The sequence below is a fragment of the Pimephales promelas genome, chromosome 23, assembly GCF_988280905.1.
Source record: "Pimephales promelas chromosome 23, fPimPro1.hap1.1, whole genome shotgun sequence".
Lineage (NCBI taxonomy): Eukaryota > Metazoa > Chordata > Actinopteri > Cypriniformes > Leuciscidae > Pimephales > Pimephales promelas.
Window position 1 is genome coordinate 10,354,822 of NC_142791.1, and position 23,137 is coordinate 10,377,958.

Here is a 23,137-nt window from a genome sequence, read left to right on the forward strand (position 1 = left end):
AATTTTTTATGAGTAGGCTACATTTTATTTTACATGAACGCTACTATAACAATAGCACCAAAACATCGATTCTATATTCATTCCTGTATGTTCTAGATATATTACCTTTTATTTTCTTATAATGTGTCTGAGTCATATTCTAGTCTATTCCTATTGCACTTTTTAGGACTATTCTGTTCTTTCATGTTTGGCCTATATCTGTTCCCCTCTATTGTGTAATATTCTATTCTTTCCTGTCATATTCTATTTTTTCAGTTTTTAGGTTCTATTGCTTTCCTGTCTGGTCTATATACATTTCATTCTATTTTACTGTGCCATATTCTATTATTTTCTGTCAAATTCCATTTCATTCTATTATTTTTCTATTCAATTATTTCTAATTAATGTATTATGATCTATTAGCCTATTAGAACTATTCCCTCTTAGTCTGTCATAGTCAAATACTTTATGTACTATTTTATTCTGTTCTTCCTTGGTAGTTCTATTCCCTCCCCTACTCACCTATTTTGTTCTGTTCTGTCATATTTGATTTTTTCCTGGATTATTCGATTCTATTAGTTTTAGGGCTATTCTATTTTATTCCATTCTGGCCTCGAAATATACTCCCATTATATACAGTATATATATAAATATATTCACCTGTCATATTCTATTCCATTTTGAAGTTTTTATGACTATTCTAATCTTTCCTGTCCAGTCTAGATCCATTTCATTATATTCTATTATATATAAAATAAATAAATAAAAAATATTATCATAAATAGCTTTAAAAATCATAATAAAAACAGAGAGCTACATGTAATACACAGCATGACCACTGGATTCGTTTTTGTAGTAGGCTATGCCGCTTCATTTTTACACACCTTAATATAAATGCATTTTCTTCTAATTATTTAAATTCTTCTAAAATCAATTCCACTGCAACAATAGCTGTTCTGAACGTCAAACTGAAAACAACAAAACGTATTTAAATCAGATGACCTGTCGTCATGACGTGTTTGTTGTAGCTCATCCGGGTCAAAAGTCGCCAGCATGGACACGGGGAATATTCTTGCATCTCTGGTAGGGAACGAATTATTTTAACGTATCAACAAACACAACGCAACTGTACAATAACTCGACAGGCAAGCCTAGCATTTTATCGAACCGATGCTCTCAGTTAACGGATTTTCACCACTGTTCTCAGCCCATATTGCTACTTATCATAGTTAGCTTGCATGCTAAGAAGCATGTCAACAGCATGTGGCAACAAAAACAAAATAGATCAGCAATAAGAAATAATATCCTTGATAATCACGACAACGTTAATTATCACGAGCTCTTGTGTGCTTTAAAATGGCACGAGTTTTACGTATTAAGATTTATAAATGTGCTGTAATGTTTCATTCAATATCTGTTTTAATAAACAGGGGGTTGAAGGAGCAACCGCTGCTGCGCATGCGCTTTCTCTTCCGGCAGAAGCGTATGGAAATGATGTAAGATGGGATGTTTTGATTTGCACAAATAAGCAAAACTTTTAATTTTCTTAAAAGCATTATCACTTCAAAACACTAACCATATTTTGTTCCCCATCAGGCCCAGTTGGAAGTAATGTGGGCTATGAAAGCCTACAATCACGCTGAAGTTTACTTTAATGTAAGTGAGCAAATGAACGAATGAATGGTCACAATCTATCCTGCGGCGATTTTGGAACACTTGAATGTCCAGTTTAACTGACAGTTTCTTTCTCCACAGCTCATTTCCTCAGTTGAGCCTAAATTTCTAAAGCTAACTAAATCAGACGAGCAGATATACACTAAATTCCGGGAAGCATTTCCTGACCTCAGTATTGGAGTTCTGGACCCGGACCAGCTGAAGTCTGCAGACGCTAAAGAGGTTTGGGACGTTACTTTTGTGCGCGAGATGAGTTTACTTTTATACATTACTCAGAGAGTCTGTCAAGCTCTGTTTCAATTTTGTTTCCAGAAATGGAGGCCCTTTTGTAACCAGTTTGAAGGTGTTGTAGATGACTTCAACTATGGCACATTACTACGTCTAGACTGTCAGAAGGACTACACTGAGGAGAACACAATATTTGGTATGCAATGCCACACATGCACTCATTTCAGAAATAGATCAGTATCTTTCCAATAGAAAACAAAATATTGCTAGAAGGAAACGCACTAATTTCCCTCCCCATTTTCATTTCAGCTACCAGAATCCAGTTTTACGCCATTGAGATTGCCAGAAACCGAGAAGGATACAATGATATCGTCCACAATGCCAATTCAAAAACCAAACAACATAAAAAAGAAGTGTGTTAATCATGACGGTGTGGTATTTAAAGTGGCCTTCTTGACATAGTATTGATCGTACAAATCAAGTTCAAAAGTGGAGAAATAGATAATAAATGTCCTATGTAAAAGAGTTGCTTTTTCCATCTGTACTTATGTCGGAAGGTGGATAAAATTTAGTTTTATTTTTCCTGTAATGTCTTGCATTTTTTTTGTAATAAATAACAGCACATTTCCCCCTGAAAAGCATTGCTGTACTGTGAATTTATCATATTGTAACTGATTATTCATTGGTCGAAAGCCATGTAATTCCATTCACATTTCACTGTAAACTTAAATTCCAAATAAAACAGGATATTCAACAAAAAGCTTAAGGTTAATGCAATTATGCTTTAAGAGTTTCAACTTGAACATCTTGATGTATCCGAATGCCAACTTTCTTGCAAGTTATAGCGTTTTTGCAATAACCCACTACCACACTGAGATTATACTAATAAAGTAAATTCAGTCCAATAGTATATTGAGCAGAGCATAACTAGAAAAAATAATTAATTTTCACTACTGCAGACTACCATGAACTTGATTTACAGTTAATGTTAAAGGGATAGTTCATCCAAAAATGTCAATTCTGTCGTCACTCACCCTCAAGTTGTTCCAAACCTGTATGAATTTCTTTTCTATCAACACAAAAGATGACATTTTTTAAGAATGTGGGTAACCAAACAGATAATGGACCTATTGACTTTCAATTTGTGAACTATCCCTTTAATTTTCTTGACATTTCAAGTCATCTATGACCATGGAAAGCTCTATCGCTATTAATAACAGGAGCATTTATTAAAAAAAGTCAAATTTGACCATGTTGACTAAAAGCATGACAGTTTAGCCACGATGTGGCAGTCACAAAACGTGCACATACTAATACAAACCAATGATGTTTATTTTGCAGTCACAATGCTTACACTATATGTAGCAGACATCCAAACAAACAATTCAACCTTATCACTCAATGGACCCAACACACAGTCGCCAAAAACACATTCACATCAGGGAACCAAGAAAAGAAAGTTAACATCCATGAGTGTTGGACATGGTTAAGAGATGAGCTAGTTCTTCACAAACAGTTAGCAGCAACATCTGTTGATTCACCTCTGTTTAGATCTACCATATTCCGATGCGTTTTCTGTGATTAAAAATAAATCTGGAATCCAGGGGGAGTTAAAAAAAAAAAAGAAAAAAAGGGGGGTTAAAGCTAGAGAAACTGTCGAGAGTGATCCTGTCGCAATGACTTGAGTACCAGGGTCTTTTTTTTTTCTTTTTTCTTTTTTAATGACACGGTTACATTCTATAGGCTTCACTACCGAAGAACGCCAGATCAACAATAAAGCCACGAGAGACGAAGTCTGTGAGATTAAAAGCAAGGAAAACAGTTTGACGAAAGCTCAGAGAGCAACTTCACCACAACCAAGTCACTTTATCTAATCAAATCCACAGACGACATGATCAAACCCTTCAGAGACAAAAGGGAAAAGGTTACACGTGCGTTCTCCTTTAATGGAGGTCTCAGAATTAATCATACACTAAAATGGGTGATTTTGGGCCCGTTTCCAGGTCAGAGGTGAGCAGAACTAAACATCCTCAGCAATGGATGACCATACGGGGAAAGGTTGATGCAAGACGGACTTCATCATGCCCAAGATTTTAGGGAAATTGCATCCCTCCTGAAAAAGCTAACGCGAGGGGTTGTGTATTTACAAATCTCCTGTTTTTGTTCTATAGAGTCAATTTGAGGGGGGAGGAGGAAATAAATGTACAACTTGTGACCCTATACACCTTTTCATCCCGCCCCCTCTGCGGACAGGTGTCAATCCCAGCACTCATGCCACAATCCCACATGGTCACCCGGATATAAACAACTCTCTCCATACAGACAAATCCGCACTAACTTACTAGACTGTAAAAAGTTTTCAATCACACTCATTATTTGTCTTAAATTGTAATAATTATAAACATTGTTGAAAATGTTATGAAAAAAAATGTACACTTTTTTTTTCCTTATGTGTTTCTATACAAGGCAGGCAAAAGCAGAGCACGCTCATCCTAACCCTTCCTCCCACAGACATGCTCTCAAACACACACACACACGCACACACACACACACACGCCCACTTCCCATCATCCCTTGGAGCGGTTTGGATGTGCCATCCACTCTAGAGTCCACACTGGTGCCATCCCACAACCCAAACCCATTCCCAACCATTCTCCAGCCCTCTTCACTCTCTTTGGACTTTGAGCCCCAAATGACAAGAGAATGGTCAAGGAGAAGGACCTCTTGAAACTGGCTTTAAAATATGTATATATTTATATGTGTATATATATATATATTTATATATATATATATAAAAAAGGGTGGGGGAGGAGATGTGAGGGGAGAGAGGTAATGGTTTTTTAGGGACTGGGGAGCGGGAGGTGCAGGCTTGCGCAGTGGTGGTCCCCCGGCAGCCGGGCCAGGGGTGGGTGGGAGTACGGGACGGGGCCGGGCCACGTGGCCTGGTGCTCTATGGAATGTCAGCTCATCATATCGTTGCTGTTTACCCCGTATGTGGAATTCTTCATGGAGTCATTGACTTCTCTTCTAAATACTGAAAGATTCTGTGTAAACCTGCAAAATAAAGAAAAATTGTTGATTACTTAATGCATAAATTACATCTAGAAAGGAAGTGAGTGTCAGCTTCTGTCTTTTAGCAAGGCAAAATCAGTATAAATTACAAATTATTGTAATACTCTGAAAACTTGGGATACAAGATATACAGTAGTTTAATAAAAGATAGAGTAATAAATGTCAAGCTTCTAGGGCTGCCCCTAGAAGAACTAGTTGAGGAAAAGTCTTAGGCTACGTTCACACTGCATGGCTTAATGCTCAATTCCGATTTTTTTGCAAGGCCGTTCACATTTCCAATTAAATGCGACCTTTTGTGATCTCCTGTGTGAACGTGAAATGACCCAGAAGTGACCCGCATGCGCAGAAGAGTAATCAACGGTCAACGACGTCACTTGTTGTTTGCGGAATAGTTCTTTTTTCCATATGTTGCGAGCTTTTGTTTTATTATTATTATTGCCACAGCCCATATACAAACACAGACAACAATTATTTTATCGACGGGAAAAGTTTGCATATAAATGTAAGATTTTTCCAATCCTCACCGACCTCGTCATAAAACCCGTTTAATTGATAGTGCGTGTCCGCTCGGCGCTCCTTGCTTTGTCACCGGCGGCGCGACACTGGTGGCTGGTGTTGCCAGATTGGGTTTGTTTTCGCTACATTTTAAGGCATGTTTACATGTGTTTTAGCCAGGTTTTCGCCTGGAAGGCTCTATAGAAATCTGGCACCCTACTGTACAAAGTTAAACTGACAGAGAGCGCACGTTCACAGACACCAGAATGAACGTGTTCACAGTAATGTTCATGAGGCAGTAATACAGTATGTTTATGAACGCGTTCATGCACTATCGTTCATTGAACGCGTTCAGGCACAACACTGGGGAAGAGACACGTCTGCAGCGGCCCATAACAGTGCAGAAACGCTTTGGAGTTAGCGTGTATTGGCTAGCTACAGGTGCGTGGAATGACGTGCGGGTCGGATATATGTGACCTGGCCGTTCAGATTGAAGTCGCATTTCAAAAGATCGGATACATATCGGATTTGGACCACATACCCAAGTGGCCTGGGTCGCATTTGAAAAGATGCGGGTTTGTGTCGTTCAGACTGTCATGAAAAAATCAGATACAGGTCGCATAGGGGCAATTAGGTCGTTTCAGCCTGCAGTGTGAACGTAGCCTTAGTTAACCAAATTTTAATTGGTTTGTCAAAATAAATAAATAAATTAATTATATATCCAATTGGTGAAGTCATGTGGAAATTAGAGCATGTCCGGCAGGAAATCCAAACTTTCGTCTATCATTCATCCACTTCAAACATAGCTTATCATTTGAAACTTGCAATTAGCAGCCTAACATCAGCCATTTTAAATGGCTACTCTCTCAGCTAAATCAATACATCGCTTACTGCGGATGACGAGTCAGCGTCGTCAACCATCTTTGCAGACGACACTGACTCGAAAGCACTAGTTTATTAAAATTACATTCATAATTGTTACTTTTGCCATTGCGACAAACTTTGTTTGTGCGTATGAGTGCTTGATATATATTTTAAAGTAACTTTATTATGGTTTAGCATTTCTCTGTAAACTTAAATGCAAAGCAGGATGAAAATCACAAGAAATCAAATGACCTGTCTCTGTTTTTGGTGAGCAAGTTTCGCTCTATGCCCTCCATGAGATTTTCGAAGCATAAGTGCATGGCTTGCTGTTTTTCTGGTGGTTGGCTGTTCACAATGCTGTTCCTCAGATCTGCAAAATACTACAAACACAATGCTCTGATCACAAGTGGTGTTGTAGTGCTAATTAAAAGTTAAAAAAACCCAATGATTGTATAGTCACACTACATTCTTAGGTGTGTATAGCTGTGACCATTACAGAACTGACACCATATTTACATTACATTGTTTTTACACACATATTTAAAAAAAAAGGATCAGAAAGGAATAAACACTGTTACTCAACAAGGATGCATTAAATTGACTTAAGGTAAAGACATTTATAATGTAATCATGATAATTTACACACCACTTACCTTCTCATTGAGCAGAATCAAGCCAAGCAGTGGCCGTGACATTGACCACTGATTCCTACAATCTTCAAAAATGATGATATTCAACACTGTCGACAGCATCTGAATAAGAAGATTGTGAGAACGTTGTCATATCAAATATCTCCAATACACTCCAAAAAAGTAAACAGACATATATAAGAACAATATATTTGTACATAAACAAGCTGTGAATATTTCATTACAAATTATGTTTTAACAAATCATCAAATAGTTGAATTAATGATTGTGTGCACTGTAACTTCAGATGTCTTTCAAAGTCTCAGATGGCAACAGACGCAGCCTCACCTGCTGGATCATCTCAGGGTGCTGCTGCATTATGTGAAGGAAGCGGTCGCTCTCCTGGGCCATAGGTGCCGCTCTTTTCTTCGTGCTGCGTGACAGCTGCTTGAATAGATAAGTAACTATGTGATCCAGGCTCGAGCAGCAACCAGTGCATACCATTGTGTCTGTGAAGGGACAAACAGAAACAAAGATCAGGCTCATAGGTTAACAAACACCCAAGTAGTCCATGATGGAACTGAAGAGAAGGTCCTTACCAAGTGCAGTAAGTCCTTCTGATATTGAGGACAGGATGTACATGACCACATGAGGCTCCAGGCTGGCGATGAAGTTCATATGGTCTTGGGTTAGCACCTCCAGAAGAGAGTAGTAAGACTGACTAAGCTTTGGATAGTCCTGCAGGAAGAACAACCAACCAAAAATCAACCGATCTGAATGCCGAAGGACACAATCCTGGTATTGATAGCTGACGGCTCATACCAGCAGGTCACTGTGAGGGATGGACAAGAGCAGCTTAATAAAGGTCTGCAGGGCATTGTCCAGGGCATCATCGCCGTACAGACGGAAGACGCCGAAGTTGACATAGTTGCCGCTTAATACGGCTTTCAGCATGGAGAAACAAATGGAGATTCCCTTCAGTTTCAGTGCATAAACCTGATCTTTTGGCACCTCGCCCAGTGTCAGGATCCGATTACCTTGAAGCAAAAGAAAAGTTTTTTTTTTTTTTTTTTTTAACTTAAGTCATCAAAGTGATTACAATCTAATACTACTACTACCCTAAACAAGAGGAATAGGTGAAAACTGGGTCATTATTATACCATATGTTGTAATCATCTTGCTGGTTTCTCTGAACAACAGGATTCCATTCGGTGACGACACGTCAAACTGTAATCTTTGCGACCTTTATATATATATAAAAAAAACCAGACCATTAGTCAGAGAACAACCTTTAAACACAGCTCTCATGGACATGCGCAAAATGTAACATGCATACCCAGGGTCTAAAATTAACACCCGCCAAAGCACCAAATGTAAGTAGAAATCAGTGTTGGCGAGTATACGAAACCATATCAATCATCAGTTGGCTGATAACATATGAATCCTAACAATGCAGTCTAAGTCTTGCAGATTTAAATATTCAAGTGCAAGATGATGCAAAATAAAGTTCAATAAGTTACTCTCTGTTATTAAGGCCATTGCGAGTCCGAAATTTTCGCACATAAAAAAAAAAAATTCGACCTCCGCACTAACCGTTATGTCAATCACGCTTGCACACCGTCTCCGAAACTTTCGTCCGTTATAAAAAAATTCGGATCGGGTTCGATTTTCTGTGTTTTTCGCATCCAAAGCCAGCATTTTGAGAGGTTTTTTGACAATTCAGGGCCGGGGGGAGCTCGTTTACTGTCTATGGAGCTCGTTCCGCACATCATTGCACATATGCGCAGTGCTTTCAGTTTCAGTTTTCAATTCGATCAAGTGTTTGTTCTCTTCTCTCGATTGGATTATGAAAGGAATAACCTCCCCTTTCAATCAGATTGAAATTTCGGATCGATTAATGTGTGATTGAGCAGCCAATTCAATAACTAATGTATTTATTTGGGTACAATATATAACCTGTAGCCTATACAGCTGTTCTGTCTGCCCAGCGCTTCCACCGGTGCGCGTGCGTGTGTCACCTTAGACATACTGACAGTCTCTGTTCAGAATCGATTGATTCACGGAAATTGGTGGTCTTGTTTTTAAAATGTGGCTCGCAAAGCATCAAACTGTTCCACTGACATTCTGAGGTAAATTTTGATTTGCTCGGGATAAATTCGCAACTCTTTTCAATACGAGAGAGGACAACAAAATCATCCTTACGGCTTGACAAATTCATTTTGTATTTTTGCGTTTTTCCCCGCAAGGTTTAATAAATACGCATCGGACACAGTGTGCAAGGTTTCTGTGCGTGACGAATTTTTAGGCTGACGGACAGGAAAAAACGCATACGAAAATTTCGTACTCAGTGTGCAATGGCCTTGCAAAGTTTTCTGTACGCAAACATTTTAAGCATGCAGCTAGAAATCCATGTCTCAGACAGCCAGTGAATGCTGAATTGAACTCTTTATGTCGCCTTGCACTTGAAAATGCACTGGCTGGTGGCGAAAAGGTAGTTTAGGCCCTGTTCTTACCTGTTGTGGACAAGCTCAGCCATAAGTTTGAGGACCGGTGTGGTGCAGGCAGGTACATGGTACCAGAGCTCTATTGCCCTCTGTAAGATGGGCATGTAAGTGGGGTAACTATGATCTGTTAAGGAACATATTAAAATTGACATTCAATCTGAAATGCACAATAGTTTTAAATAAAAATTAATGAAAGATAAATAAAGAAACAAATAAAACCAAAAATAAACACACAAAATAAAAACACAAATAATTACACATAAAAAAAACATGTTAAAAGGATACATCCAATCAAAGAGCATCATAAAGCTGGTCTTGGCATTGAAGGCAAAGGCAATTCCCCTTAGATCTCTCACAAGTCCTACTAAAGTTCTCTAAAAAAAAGAAAGAAAGAAGAGCAAAACATTTTTTTTTTCATCTATTATTCTTAAAAACACTGAAGTACATTATAAAGGTCAGCAACAATAAAGAAAACAAAAAGGTATTTTGCAAATGCTGCACGTTACACAGAGGAGGTCATTTATGATAAAGAACATGACAGCTCACTTTTGCTTCTTGTTCATTGAAGGTGTTGGTGCTGAACATCTGAGCTACGGCTTCAAACGCAGCAGTGAGAGGAAGCATGAACTGTTCAAATTGGTCCTCATCCTCACCTGTCAAAGACAGAACATCGTAAAAGATGCTCTTTGACATGACACTTATGTTCTATTTCTTACATTATCTGATGATTAAGGCCAGCCCATTGTAAATTTGAAACATGAACTATAATAGGTACACCCTTACCCAAATCTACCATGAGAAGTCTTCCCAGGGCTGTGTAGAAAGTGGTCCGACACCTCATATCACTAAGGTTGGCCTGATTGTTCACACCCAGGAAAGAAAAGTGCTCACTCTGTCACATGGAAGAAAAACAAGACATTGTCAGCTTGTCACGGAAGAAACCATTTTAAGAATAATTAAGTATTTTTTTTTTAATATTATTTTAAAAGTGAAATTACGATTTTATTATTTATACTACAGGGTCAAGTTCAGTAAAGAAAAAGCTCAAGTTGTTCACTTACTGTGTGGTTGTTTAGCATGAACTGGACAGCACTGAGTTTCACTAGTTTTCTAACACTGCTGTATGTGCCAAATAAGGTTAAGGAAACACATAAGAAAATATTTATCATCAAAAACATCACAGACTGTTCGTAGATTTACATTGTGTAGATTTACATTAAATAAAACAGTGTCAGCATTGTTACTGAGGTTGATGGACTTTTATTTAAAGCAACAAGTGTGTAAGGATATCCAATAGAGAGGTCATTGAGGAGCTGTAGTGTCTTAGATGTGATTGGTTCACACTGTCCCCAGTACTTCAAGTTGGTGATTCTGCATTAAAACAAAACTATTCATTAAAAATGTTTTTCATTCATAATTTTTGACAAAGTAAGGTTTCTCATTCATTTTATTTATGATTAGTGCTCATATACTCACATTTTACCAATGAAAACACTGAGTACCATGGTCTCATCATTCAAGCCAAGAACCTCTGATAGTCTCCGATACAACTAGGGATAAAACAAAAGTAGTATCAATTTATGTCATCTTGAACAGGTGTTTTATATTGTAGATCTTACTAATATATCCAGCACAAATGGTATTTAAATGGTATGATGTATTAATCCAGTGTTTCCCATACTTTGATTTATCTGTTTGCCACAACATTTATTTATCGTGTGCCACAACATCAGCACTGACCACCACAAAGATTTCAGTACTTTCTGTTTATTAACAAGACTGTGGCGGCCCAAAAATATGTTAAAAAAAAAACATAAAAGGTCTTTAATGTTGTGTTCTGTGCTATTGCTGTCAAACAAGATAAAAAGAAAGCGTGACCCCGAACCCCCTTAGAGGGACCAAGGTCCACCCACCACAGTTTCACAAAATCCTGTGGGAAACACTGATTAACCAATCAGCCTGCAAGATTGGAAACATCCATTTTATAAAGTATTTAATATGTCAAACTACCGAAAAATAAAAAGTTTGGGGAACCAAGCCACAAGAAGCAAGCAACTGTGACGATTCACAGGCATTTCTCACAAAACCATAACCTTATGTTTGGTGAGAATAGGGGGATGAAGCAGTTCAATTTCATTTACAAATTAAAAACTTAATGTGATATTTAATGGCAAATTCAGTCTCCAAATCTTTCTAACACGAAAAATAAATTCTTGGAAGGAAAAAAAATCTTTGTAGTTGAGTCCTGATTATGGACCAGTCACAAATGGCACCCTTCCCTGAGTCTAAAATACGCTGCATGGGCTGTTGGGTAATTGTACACTGTAAAGTCTGCATCTCTACAATCCAAATTAAGTGTGCCATTTGGGACACTATACACAAATTAGCCATTAAAGTCAAAACATCAAGATCAAATAATCCTTCATATTGATTTTTGCACTGTTTTACAGTTATGAGGAGCATTTTTAAGGTGTTTAAGGTGTTAATGCTAAAGCAGAACTAAACACAGTTTTAAAGCCAATTCACACTGCACCGACACACGCCCACCAATGCTTACAGTACGCCAATTGAACACTTTTAAAAAATTTCACAACCCGACAATGTTCACTCGGCGAAAAACAAACTCTGAAAGATGCCAACAGACACCGATAGGATCCCACACTGATTCAACAAAACTGTTGCCGTCTGTCCGTGGCGGTGTAATGTGAATTGGCCTTTAAAGGAACAGCAAGTCTCTCTATGTGCACTTATCTTCCAAACTGTGAGTGATCAGAGAATTGGAGCAACAAGAGAGAAAACTTAAGCTTTCTGGTTAGTTGAGACAGGACACTCATCTCCCCAAAAAACAAACTATTTTGTTTTCAAAACTACAGGTCAATTTAGAAAGCCAGACTAAAAGAGTGATACCCACAACTAAGCATACAAAAAAAGCTGAATCGACGGTCTCTTTTCAAAGACCAGACACAACACCATTGCAAAATTCAACCATTCAGAGAGTTCAAAGACAAAACCCATTGAAAGTTACGAGAGATCAATGATCAAATCTATACAAGCTGAATGTTTTTATTTTATTTTTTACATTTGATGTCTAAACAAACCACAGCTTGAAATTTGTGCTCATATGCTAAACTGTAAAATAACTGAAAAATTACCTTTGATGATTTTTGCACCTGGTCACCAATGTAGATTTTCCGAAACTGTTCGAAGAAACTTAGCATGGCTAACTCGAGCTTCTCATTTCCAGCTTGAGCCAGGCGCGAGTCTGTGAGGTTCATTAACTGCAAAACTCTGAAAATGACAAAAGATGAAGTTTATATTTAAGCAAAAACCAAAAGAACTAGTCATTTTAAATGATTAATTAATTTAATTCTTTACCACTTTGCCACAAATTTGAGCACAAAATCCATAAATGAACTGTTTTTAATAGAAGGGAAATTAGGAACCACATCATTACAATTTTTTTTCTTTTTTCTTAGATAGGCTAAAGATTACATTTAAATGTTATTGGGTATAGTGGCTTTTTTAGTTCCTGCATGGTTTGTATAGGACTGGATAAGGATGTAGGATTACAAATTTATTTAAATGTTTAATTTAGATTGAGAAAGTTCATAATTGAGATCAGGAAATCTCTGCAAACGTTACGGCTTCCCAGTGGGATATTCCTGACTGTCCTGAACTCTCCGTTACCCGTTGTTAGTAAGTTCCCGTCTCAGTACGAGAAGTCCTGTTCTCGTTTCTCTTGCTGAGCAGGTTCCAAAACCTGTATACCTCATTTACATGCTTTGTTTGAGAGTTTCTCCCGCCTCAATGTAAATCCCTCCCCCTTGTAAGGTATATGAACAGTTTGTATTTTAGTTTAGTCAGACTTGGCTAAGATTTTTGGACGAAGCAGACTACAGCGATGCAACAGCAATAAAGAGCTTAGATACACCCGAGTCTTCTGATCTTCACTACTGAGTTCACAACAAGGAGAATAAATGTTGAACTGTTATTTTATTTTATTCGTTTTTAGTGAAGGGAAAGGCCTGTTAGTGTTTAATTCTGTTGTTTGAAATTTAAAATAGTTTGTGTTATGTTGAAGTATTTACCGTTGTGCTGAACAAGAGACTATGGAGAAAGCTACATTGACTCTATAAGCAATGACTGAGCTAATGCCAGTGACGAGTTATATCTTACTTGTTCATTAAATAAACATGCTATATAAAATATACATTCAGCATGTGCTATGATAGCTGTGGATTTTAACCAGGGATGCACTGAAATAAAAATTCTAGGCCAACCGATAACCGCAAAAAAATGATTTATTATATTCAATTAGCTTTGTAAACTTTCATCACATAATAAATGTCGACAAAAAAATCTGAAGACGTTGAACCCCTACTTTCAAAGAATGATTTTAGAATGATCAAATTGCATGTGAAACTTGAATGCTGAACAGCCTTAGGTGCCGATTCCTCACCGACACACAAGCTCCCCATCCATGGCATCTTGCTCATCCGTGCTTGCGAAGGATACTCTCCCTCCAATGACTGCACCAATGATGTACACCAGCCACGTCAAACGACCTGGACAACACTCATAATGTTAGGGTTATATCATTATGTATGTTTGTGCATCAAGAAATGTGAGGCGTTTCAAGCTCACCCTCCTGCACTGCTATGTCCATTGTGCTGGAGTTGGTGGACTGAAGCAGCTCCTGGTATGACTGGGCCGACTGATCGAAGAGCTGCACCAACAGGGCACAGGTCTTTTCATACTCGCACCGCCCGATAGTAGACAGCTGGTCCAGCTGCTGTTGCACCAACCCAGCATCATCCAAGGGGTCTTCAAGACCATCCCTGTATAGAAAGGATATTGTAAATAGAAACTAAGGTTGACCAGTATTTGTATAACCTTGCCAAGCACCTGTTGCTTGACTTTGTACAACGCATAAAAACTAAATAAAATTGACAGATGAGCGCGTCATTCAAACAATCTAATTTAGACATTGATTTTTTTTTTAACACTGATCAGTATCGTGACAACAGTGGAATGGCGCTCACTCTACCTCAGAATGATGTGCACGGACTCCAGGCGAGACGTGATGTAGGCCTTGGTCACTTCAGGGGTGTAGGTCTCCAGCATGTGGGGCTCTGTGGCCTTCACATAAGGAACAGATGCCGCCAAACGCTGCCACAGGCTCAGCAGATAGTGCACACTGTTGGGGGCAAACTCCCAGTGCTGGAACACGTCAAATTATTATCAGTCTTTGAAAAGCCAATTTTCACATTTTAAAAACTTGTAGCATACCAAGTCTTTCACTCACCTGCAGACTTGTTACTGTGAAATTAGCAATCAGTCTTATGACCTCAGGGTAGTTCTCTACTTTAACCAGCTCACCCAGTTGATAGTTACTCTTCAGTCGAGCCAGTAGTCGGCAGAACTCATGGTAGTTGTTTGGGTCCGACAAACTCTGCAAAATAAACAAAAAAAAAATATTGCCACGTCACCCAATCAACAATATACCTATGTGTAGATTTCATAAATCATGCACAAACACTCTCTCTCTCTCTTTCACTAATTCATTCAAATAAATGCAATCTTACCACATTGCTTTATTTTCTGTCTGATTTGAAGTAGGCAGAAAGCTAGATATATACTGACCCATAAACAAAATAACTAACTGTTATTCTTACCCACCCAGTCAGCTTTAACTTGTCAATATTGGAGAATACTGGCAAATGACCAATATAGCAAATCGCTATATGAAGACACATACTCTACCAAGGTGGGCACCATCCGATTTGACCCTGCCCTCAACCACCGTTAGGCAGCGAATGCAAATTCAAACGTGAAATTGAAAGCAAGTGTGCATTCAAATACCATTTCGACCAAACGCAAAGTCAGAAATAATCATGCTTAATTGCAATGACGTTTATTATACACATATCTAATACTACAATGTATTTATAAAGACACTTGAAAGAATATAAAGATGGACAGCATACTTGAGGGTTCTCCAATATTCTCTTCACACCATCTACTAAATGGGAAAGGAACTTTGCTCTCTCTGCGTTGTTGAAGAGAGACCTCCGGACAGATGCTATTTGGACTAAACAAGACAAAACCTAAAAGACAAACAAACAGTTCACATCAAATGTGTCTTCACTAGAGGAAGAGTCTAACAGTATCTATGAGGCAAAGGCTTGTTTATCTTTATATGCATATCATGCTGTTTATCTGACACTCACCAAGGGAGACAGCGAGGGAGGGATGGAATGATACAAATCAAAAAACAGCTGCAAGGTGGAGGAATCCAAAAAGGCTGCAGATGAGAGAAAATAACCAAAGCATACAAGAGTTAAACATGAATGCCTCATTTTAAACTAAACATGCGCTCTACTATTCAAAAGTTTCAGTACGGTCACATTTATTTCAAGTCTAATGCTCACCAGAGCTGCGTTTATTTGATCAAACATACAGTAAAAATATAATATTGTGAAATTGCATTAAAATTTAAAATATTAAAATAATAATTCATTCAGCATCATTACTCCAGATTTAAGTGTCACATGATCCTTCAGAAATCATTCTCATTGGCTGATTTGCTGCTCAAGAAACTTTTCTTATTATCATCAATGTTGAAAACTGTTGTCCTGCTTAATATTATTGTGGAAAGTTTTTTTTCTCTGATGAACAAAGTAAAAAAACAAACAAAAAAAACCCAGTTTATTTCAAATATAAATATTTTGTAGCATTATAAATATCTTTACTTTCACTTTTGATGAATTTGATGTCCTTGCTGAATATATCTTTGACAACAATCTTACTGACTCCGAACTTTTGTACGGTACCATATATGCAAAAATGTCAACCACGAATAATCATTTTGAAATGTTGCTTAGCCAGCCATTATAAAAATTATTTGCATACTGAAGTCTCAAAAGGTACTGTAGACGAGAAAAATACATTTCTGAAACAAGACAACTCGACTTTATAAGCATCTCTAAAGAAGGTTAAAAAAATGCAGACACTTTAAACAAGTACTGTTTGCACCATTTCATTATTTGCCAAAAAATGGTAGATCACCTGATCTCCAGCTGGTGGGGATCTGGACGGTGCACAGATCATCTGAGGACTCATCGGTGGATGTACCGATGAAATCAAAATTGAGGCAATTGTGGGCCAGTTTGAGTAGCTGCATGAGCAGCCCATGCTGGCTCTCATCGTTTAGATTCAAGTTCTTCCCAGATGCCTGCAGACAAACAGAACAACGCATTGAGACCTTCACTTAAAGCTGGTTTAACAGTTGTGAAGGAGTATATACAGATACATGGTGCAGTCTATAGCCTCACCTGCTTGAGGAGGTTACAGGAGAGTGTGAAGATGTCAAACAAAGAGGAATCTCGAAAAGATGACGCAATCTTCCTGTGTTTTGTAAGTGGATGTGAGGAGTCTGCCTGGGGGAACATAAGAAGAATCAAGGAATCAGTAATTCATCTTTAATGTGGCATACGGTTATTGATCCTAAACAAACAGCAAAAAAATATCGAAAGTTCGAAACACTAAGGAAAGACTAAATGAAGACATACTGCTTTGAGCGGAGAAACTTACTTGGTTAATCTCATTGGTTAACTGGGAAAGAATTGTGACTCCTATGATGCAATGTTCAACACTATCCTGAAAGTATCATAAGAATGTAGCATGTTAAAAATATTTTCAACCAAGCAAACCTCCTGAACACTAGTCAATTTACACTAGTAGTCAGTTGAATATTGATATTTGCATTTTTTTTTCTAATTTGCCAATAACACGCAATGTTATCATCTATGCCATTACACTGAGTATGAAAGAATGAGTGACAACTGTCAAACACTTCTCATGAGACACCTTAGCTCGAGTGATGCACTGAAATGAAAATCTTTTGCCAAAAATTAAACAAACTGCGCAGAAATTTAAACAAACTAAAGCAAAACCAAGATGTGATTTGCATTAGCATTTAAATTGTCATTCACTGAGAGTGCACTAGGAAACATAAACACCAACTGCAATTGTTCTTGAATTTTCAGCACCGAATGTTTCACAAATGATGTGCGGTTTACGTTTAAAAGTCCTCATTCATGAAACAGGAGTACAGCTAATGTGAGTAATTTGTTAATTCCTTTTGTATGGAAATTTCAAATTAATGTATTTAACTTGCATTCTGATTCAACAGTTTACATAAGATTTGTTTTAGGAAGGATTTACATAAAAACGTTTGTTTTCATGTTTCAAGAATAAGGACAAAAGTCCTCGCAAAATTCAAGGTGACTGAGAATTGCATCAAACATCATAAATCCATCCATAAATCTCATCAAATAGACCAAATCCAAAGAACATGTATATATCCACATGGATTTTGTTTTCTCACCTTATCAATGTTTGTTATGCCTACCTGCAGGAATCTTGTCACGTCGACTATAACATTCCTGAAGACGTAATCTTCCTTTTGGCAGTCGAACCAGCCAAGCTTGGTGATTCTGGCATAAAGCTGGATCAGGGCTTGGGTCACAAAGGCAGCAAGCTTTGGCCGGGTTGCCAGATAATTGAGCACATAATTTCCTGAGGAACCAATGAGACATTACACAATTTTGTCTCTTCAAGGTTTTATGAGGTCTAAATCTCAAATTGGTGGATGGTATAAACTCACGAATGTCAATGCGCTGCTCCAGGGGAAGTGGGTTGCTTGTACGAGACACCAACTTGGAGAGACACGTTGCAGCCAACAACTGCGAGTACGAGGACTGTGAAGTAAGCAAATACACTGTCAGGTAATTCGAGGAAAACTAACCAAACACTTTTAAATAGTTGCTTAACCCTAACTAATGGAGGAAGAACTAGGATTTTTGAGAACATTGCTGTCTGCTCATTTCAGATATCCTGCTCTTCACAGCTTTCAAAAAGTTTAATTCTTACACTTCCTCTTTCCAGCAACAACTGGCATTTACTCAGGCAGTCCGGACTGTTGGTGAACTCCACTAGAGCTTTCTCGGCCTGCAGACGTGTGGTGGTGTCTGTGGTCTCATATAGCTGCTTGCACAGGATCTCTAGCTGGGCTAGGCTCTGAAAAAGAGACCCACATGAGTTTAGTGGCAGCAAAAACAAACAAACAAACAAAAAAAAAACATCCAGAGGATTTTTTGTTAGATGAACCAATAAAATAAATTCCTATTGTTTTTGCAGTCTTCCAAGAACTTAGTAAGCACATGTCAAAACTATTTTCATAAACCAAGTTCTACAAACTCTATTTGCAGAAATATATTAGCACTGATAATCAAGCTAGATGATGGATTTGGTCAATCAATGACATTCATTTAACCACATCTACTATTTTCATCAATAATACTAGGGCTGTCAAACGATTAATCGTGATTAATCGCACCCAAAATAAAAGTTTGTGTTTACATAATATATGTGGGTGCACTGTGAATAATTATATTATATAAATACACACACATGCTTGTATATATTTAAGAAATATTTGCATGTATATATTGTATATGTAAGCAATATAAGGTACGAGAGGCTGTGCTGTATCGGAGTGCCTGCAACCCCTTCACCCGTTACTTAATCACGATACAGCACTTGCCTCGAGTACCTTATTGCTTTTATAAAACAGTTGCCACACAATATTAAAGAAAAAACCAATGTAGTAGTGCAACTTTCTTGAAGTAAAATCACTAAAAGCCTTCCTTCCACTAAAATAAATAGTCCCTGAGCGTGAACAGCAACAACGTTCCAATGTGTAAAATGCATGAAAGCTCAAATAAAAAACAACATAGAACTGCGGTGTTGCGCAGCGAACAATAGAACCGTTGGGTGAAGCGGTCATAGTCGTGTTTTATCGTGAATAAAGCACAGCTCTTGACCAATCAGATCATTATAAATAATATTTTTTTCTTACATATACAAGCATGTGTGTGTATTTATATAAAAAATAATTATACACAGTGCACCCACATATATTATGTAAACACAAACTTTTATTTTGGATGTGATTAATCGCGATTAATCTTTGACAGCCCTAAAAAAATACACTAAAACGCATGACCTGAATAGACCTCTTCTGAGATTAGCATGTTTTTATTTCTACATTAAAATCTATTTTGATAGTTTTGGGGGGAAATAAAGTATTAAAAAAATGTCAGAGTTAAGTGCCCTGATCTGATATATAAAACATTAAAGAAAACTCTGTAGCTTGGCATAATCTTTATTTTCGGTTTTTAAAAAAAAGACCATTTTTGCACGCCAAATCATCAGTCATGTGGTGCCGAATCTTATATCAGTGCATCAAGGTCAATAAAGTTAGTTAGTTCATGTGGTGTGACTTAACAAAAATGTATATTTATGAATTAACAGTTCAACAATTTATTATTTGCAAAAATAATACATTAACCTTAAAAAAATAAGATCAAGAGAAACCAAGATCTAAGCAAATCTGTAGTTCATTTTTACTTGGTTACACCACATGGAATTTTTACAGTCATTAAATAGCTCCACAGCAGATCTCCTCAACAACAACAAGAGACACAATTTTAAGTATTGTCAAGTCTTACAATCATAAACCAGAGGCCAGAGAGCTTCAGTGTCCAATCATAACAACAAACAGCGGGATTATGAAAAACTAGACGGACACTTGTGTTCCATTAAGCAAGTTAATGCACAGCCATCACATCCACAAGTTATTGTTCTAGGTAACTAAGGGAGTATCTGGTTCATGCATGCATGAAAGACTATGGTGATTGGAGAAAAAGTCAGTGATACACTTTGGTAATAATAGAGGAGAATGAACGAGCTAACTCGTGTTATGCAGCAACAAGCCTCTGACTCCAAACAGTCCTTTCACTTGTGGAGCATAACCAACTACACAAAATCAGCATCAGCAGAAAAACAGCAGCTGCAACAAACGTACAGTCTCAATGAAAATGTTCATGCTTGTTATGCAAAACAATTCTGAACCTTAACTAATAAACTCTCTCAAAATTTAAACAATGTTAAGTAGTTTAATACTTGTGCAAAAACGTTTAAATATGCACACTTTCTTGTGCATTTCACAACTTTAAGTTAGTATTTCATGGCATACCCATGTACGCTTGATGCAACCTGGTGATAGCCAAATCAAGATACCCTAAAAGAACAGGGAGGACCCCATAAAGATACAAGAAAATGCATTTGCATCCTAATAGATAAAAAAGAAGTTGAATTAGCAAGGAGCTGCACAGACAAGATAAGACAACTCTAGGTTGGAAAACACAAAATGAAGACACCATGTACCAACTTTTTGAGATGTTAAACAAGAAATGAATTGAATGTTAAAGCCAGAAATACAGCTGAGTCATATAAACTCACAACCAATACTTTGATAATCGTCAACACATATATTGAAGTATTGGTTGGTTGGTTTATGCATAAAATGAGTGTTACACTACCAAGATGTGATCAGCAACACTCACATGGCCTGTAAGACACAGGGCTGCTCTGATGGTAATTAATAATCTATTACTGCAAATGGAATGGCTTCTTCACCACCTACAGAGTAACAGGACGCGTGGCAACAACACTGGAAAGCTCATGTTTACTGTAGCCTGTGCAAATGAGAGTCAGGTTAACAACTGCATCGTCCCCCACTTCATTGAGTTTCATGGGAATATGCAGTTACTCAACACTGTGTTTAACCTCGTGACCTCCTTAACCTTTGGCCTCAAATATGACCTGTCTTGAGCAGCTTGTTTACAAGATGACACATGACAAGCAGTGCCCGTGTCTGACAGTGTTTAACGCAACAGTAAAGCCCGAAAAATGCGGTCCATGTCGAGATTTTTATGACAACCGTGTTGAGTCTGTCAAAAGTGAATGACGAGTATAACGTTACAAAGAATATCTTTAAATTCTGAACAGCCATTATTTGTCAATTACACAAAATTGTTTTGGTTGGTAAGTCTGGTTGGCTCACTCCTGTTATCAAGAACAATGTCGTGATAGTCAAATAAATTTAATAAGAATATCATGTTTTTTTTTATGTTTCAATGTAATTAAATCGATTATTTAAAACACGCCTCAGAGCAATCATAACAAAATACAGCATTAAATAATATGCATAATATAGTGAAAATAAATCTCAAAAAGGATATTTCCGATTCGCTACATTTACGTCATCCAATAATGGCAGTTATTACGCGGAGTCATTTAACGCTTCTCAACCGCTTAGTTACAGGTGAAGAAAATATAATACTTATATATATTTGGATTACTTTAAAAACAATTACACATTTACAACCTGCGAAGGACGCTAACGCGCATAGGGTATTTATAATTTTCAAGAAAACCCCATTCTGTTCTGGCTTTTGGTTTGACGAGGCGGCGCGCGGGAGAATCTCATGAGTTAGCATGCGAGCTACAGGCTAACAGCGCGAGAGCTCAGCAAACTGGACACATTTGCGTCTAGCAACAACATAATGACAGATAACCGAATACAAATACGCTTTTGGGCTTACCGAGAGGTTTTTCTCTAGGAAAAAGTCTCGCTGATCGTGAGTTACAATCGCTTATGTATACAGGCCAGTGTATGTATTGCTTTGCAAGCGGTTGGATGAGGGATGATGCCTTGTTTACAATGTAAAACATCACTGTGGCTATAGAGTTACATGCAGTGTAGTATAATTGATCTCTCTGGATCTACCAATCTCTGCTGCTTAAAATAAAAGTCTTTGCATCTTGCTTTAAAACAACTTTCAGACGACTGGCAAAGTTGTGTGTTCGCCTAGACTACAGAGTTAAAATCAACATGATGACAGGCCACAAGTCAACACTTGATAATCGCATCCAATAAAGCATGCGAGTCAACCTCTTCAACCGCGCGACGCATGCATTTAAAACAAACACGTCCGCATCGCCGAAATAAGCCCCAGGATCTAGCGTTAAACTGCAGTGGATCACAATAGATTAAATTAATAATAGCAAAACAAAATCATTGACTTACCTGCACATGATCCGCCATTTTGCTCCATTCATGCTCCTCTCACTCCCCCTGACAATGAGCATGCGCGCATCTACCCACAATCACTGGAACATTTACGCAATTGACGCAGGTAGTGATAAAGCCAGATGTGCGTCCGAGGCTTCGTGAATCCCGTTACGGCAAACCTCCACCGTCGAAACTAACGCAGAAAAGAGCCTTTGTTTACATGCTTCTTAAAGTGAAACTGCGAATTCAGATATTAGAGGTCACGTGGATTCATGAATCTAATTATATCTAAGCGTGATTGACAGTTCTTATTTAAAGTTAATAGAGGCTTTTGCGGGCGTTCTTACGTTGAATGACTTTTGTTACACCTGTAAAGGTGCACATTGGCTACTTTCGCTTATTACGAGATTTTACACATTACAAAGTTATGAGTCAAAAGTATTAGAGTACGTCTTAATATTATTTCAGGGTTTCCGCTTCACAATTCAATGTATAGGTGTTATTTATTTATTTATTTTATTTTATTGTCAAATTTACTAGCAATTTCTGAGTGAAAATAGTTTCCACAACAATTGCTGTGTCCAAAATCACACACTGTCTGAGTAGGTAGACTACGTATATTTTAATTTGAATTAACTTTGCGACCGTTAAAAAAAGTGCATTCTATAATGTGGTATGAATGTGTGCACTATAAATTGCACTCTACATCA

The 23,137-nt window shown here is 37.7% G+C and overlaps 2 protein-coding genes across 3 annotated transcripts; one reads left to right on the top strand and one right to left on the bottom strand.

The window, feature by feature from the left end:
• The first annotated feature begins 913 nt into the window (after positions 1-913).
• Positions 914-2,519, top strand: pbdc1 (polysaccharide biosynthesis domain containing 1). The gene is made up of 6 exons (XM_039675411.2): positions 914-1,062; positions 1,410-1,475; positions 1,576-1,635; positions 1,735-1,875; positions 1,966-2,077; positions 2,191-2,519. Exons 1-6 carry the CDS (start codon positions 1,033-1,035, stop codon positions 2,301-2,303), a joined length of 522 nt encoding a protein of 173 aa, XP_039531345.1. The 5' UTR covers positions 914-1,032; the 3' UTR covers positions 2,304-2,519.
• Positions 2,520-3,195: 676 nt separating this feature from the next.
• Positions 3,196-22,600, bottom strand: xpo7 (exportin 7). Of its 2 annotated transcripts, XM_089126406.1 has the most exons (28): positions 22,443-22,600; positions 18,380-18,526; positions 18,114-18,207; positions 17,859-18,025; positions 17,039-17,104; positions 16,780-16,884; positions 16,514-16,679; positions 15,676-15,749; positions 15,433-15,552; positions 14,751-14,897; positions 14,493-14,665; positions 14,090-14,283; positions 13,905-14,010; positions 12,598-12,733; positions 10,922-10,995; positions 10,733-10,816; positions 10,507-10,567; positions 10,229-10,337; positions 9,992-10,098; positions 9,731-9,819; positions 9,455-9,562; positions 8,102-8,184; positions 7,764-7,978; positions 7,541-7,679; positions 7,290-7,450; positions 6,966-7,064; positions 6,565-6,692; positions 3,196-4,935 (listed from the first exon to the last, which is right to left on the bottom strand). In XM_089126406.1, the coding sequence occupies exons 1-28, from the start codon at positions 22,458-22,460 to the stop codon at positions 4,842-4,844; spliced, it is 3,264 nt and encodes a 1,087-aa protein (XP_088982532.1). In that variant the 5' UTR covers positions 22,461-22,600; the 3' UTR covers positions 3,196-4,841. The 2 variants fall into 2 exon arrangements, with proteins under 2 accessions (XP_088982532.1, XP_088982533.1); XM_089126407.1 differs by lacking the exon at positions 17,039-17,104.
• Between the last annotated feature and the right edge of the window lie 537 nt (positions 22,601-23,137).

Bases quoted from the DNA above. Each gene is read 5' to 3' on its own strand.
- xpo7 (XM_089126406.1), bottom strand. The intron at 16,885-17,038 runs GTAAGTTTCTCC...ATGTTCCCCCAG, and splicing joins TAACCAATGAGATTAACCAA to GCAGACTCCTCACATCCACT. The intron at 7,979-8,101 runs GTATAATAATGA...TTTTGCTTCAAG, and splicing joins CAAGATGATTACAACATATG to GTAATCGGATCCTGACACTG.
- pbdc1 (XM_039675411.2), top strand. From the start codon at position 1,033: ATGGACACGGGGAATATTCTTGCATCTCTG. The intron at 1,476-1,575 runs GTAAGATGGGAT...GTTCCCCATCAG, and splicing joins CAGAAGCGTATGGAAATGAT to GCCCAGTTGGAAGTAATGTG. The intron at 2,078-2,190 runs GTATGCAATGCC...TTTTCATTTCAG, and splicing joins TGAGGAGAACACAATATTTG to CTACCAGAATCCAGTTTTAC.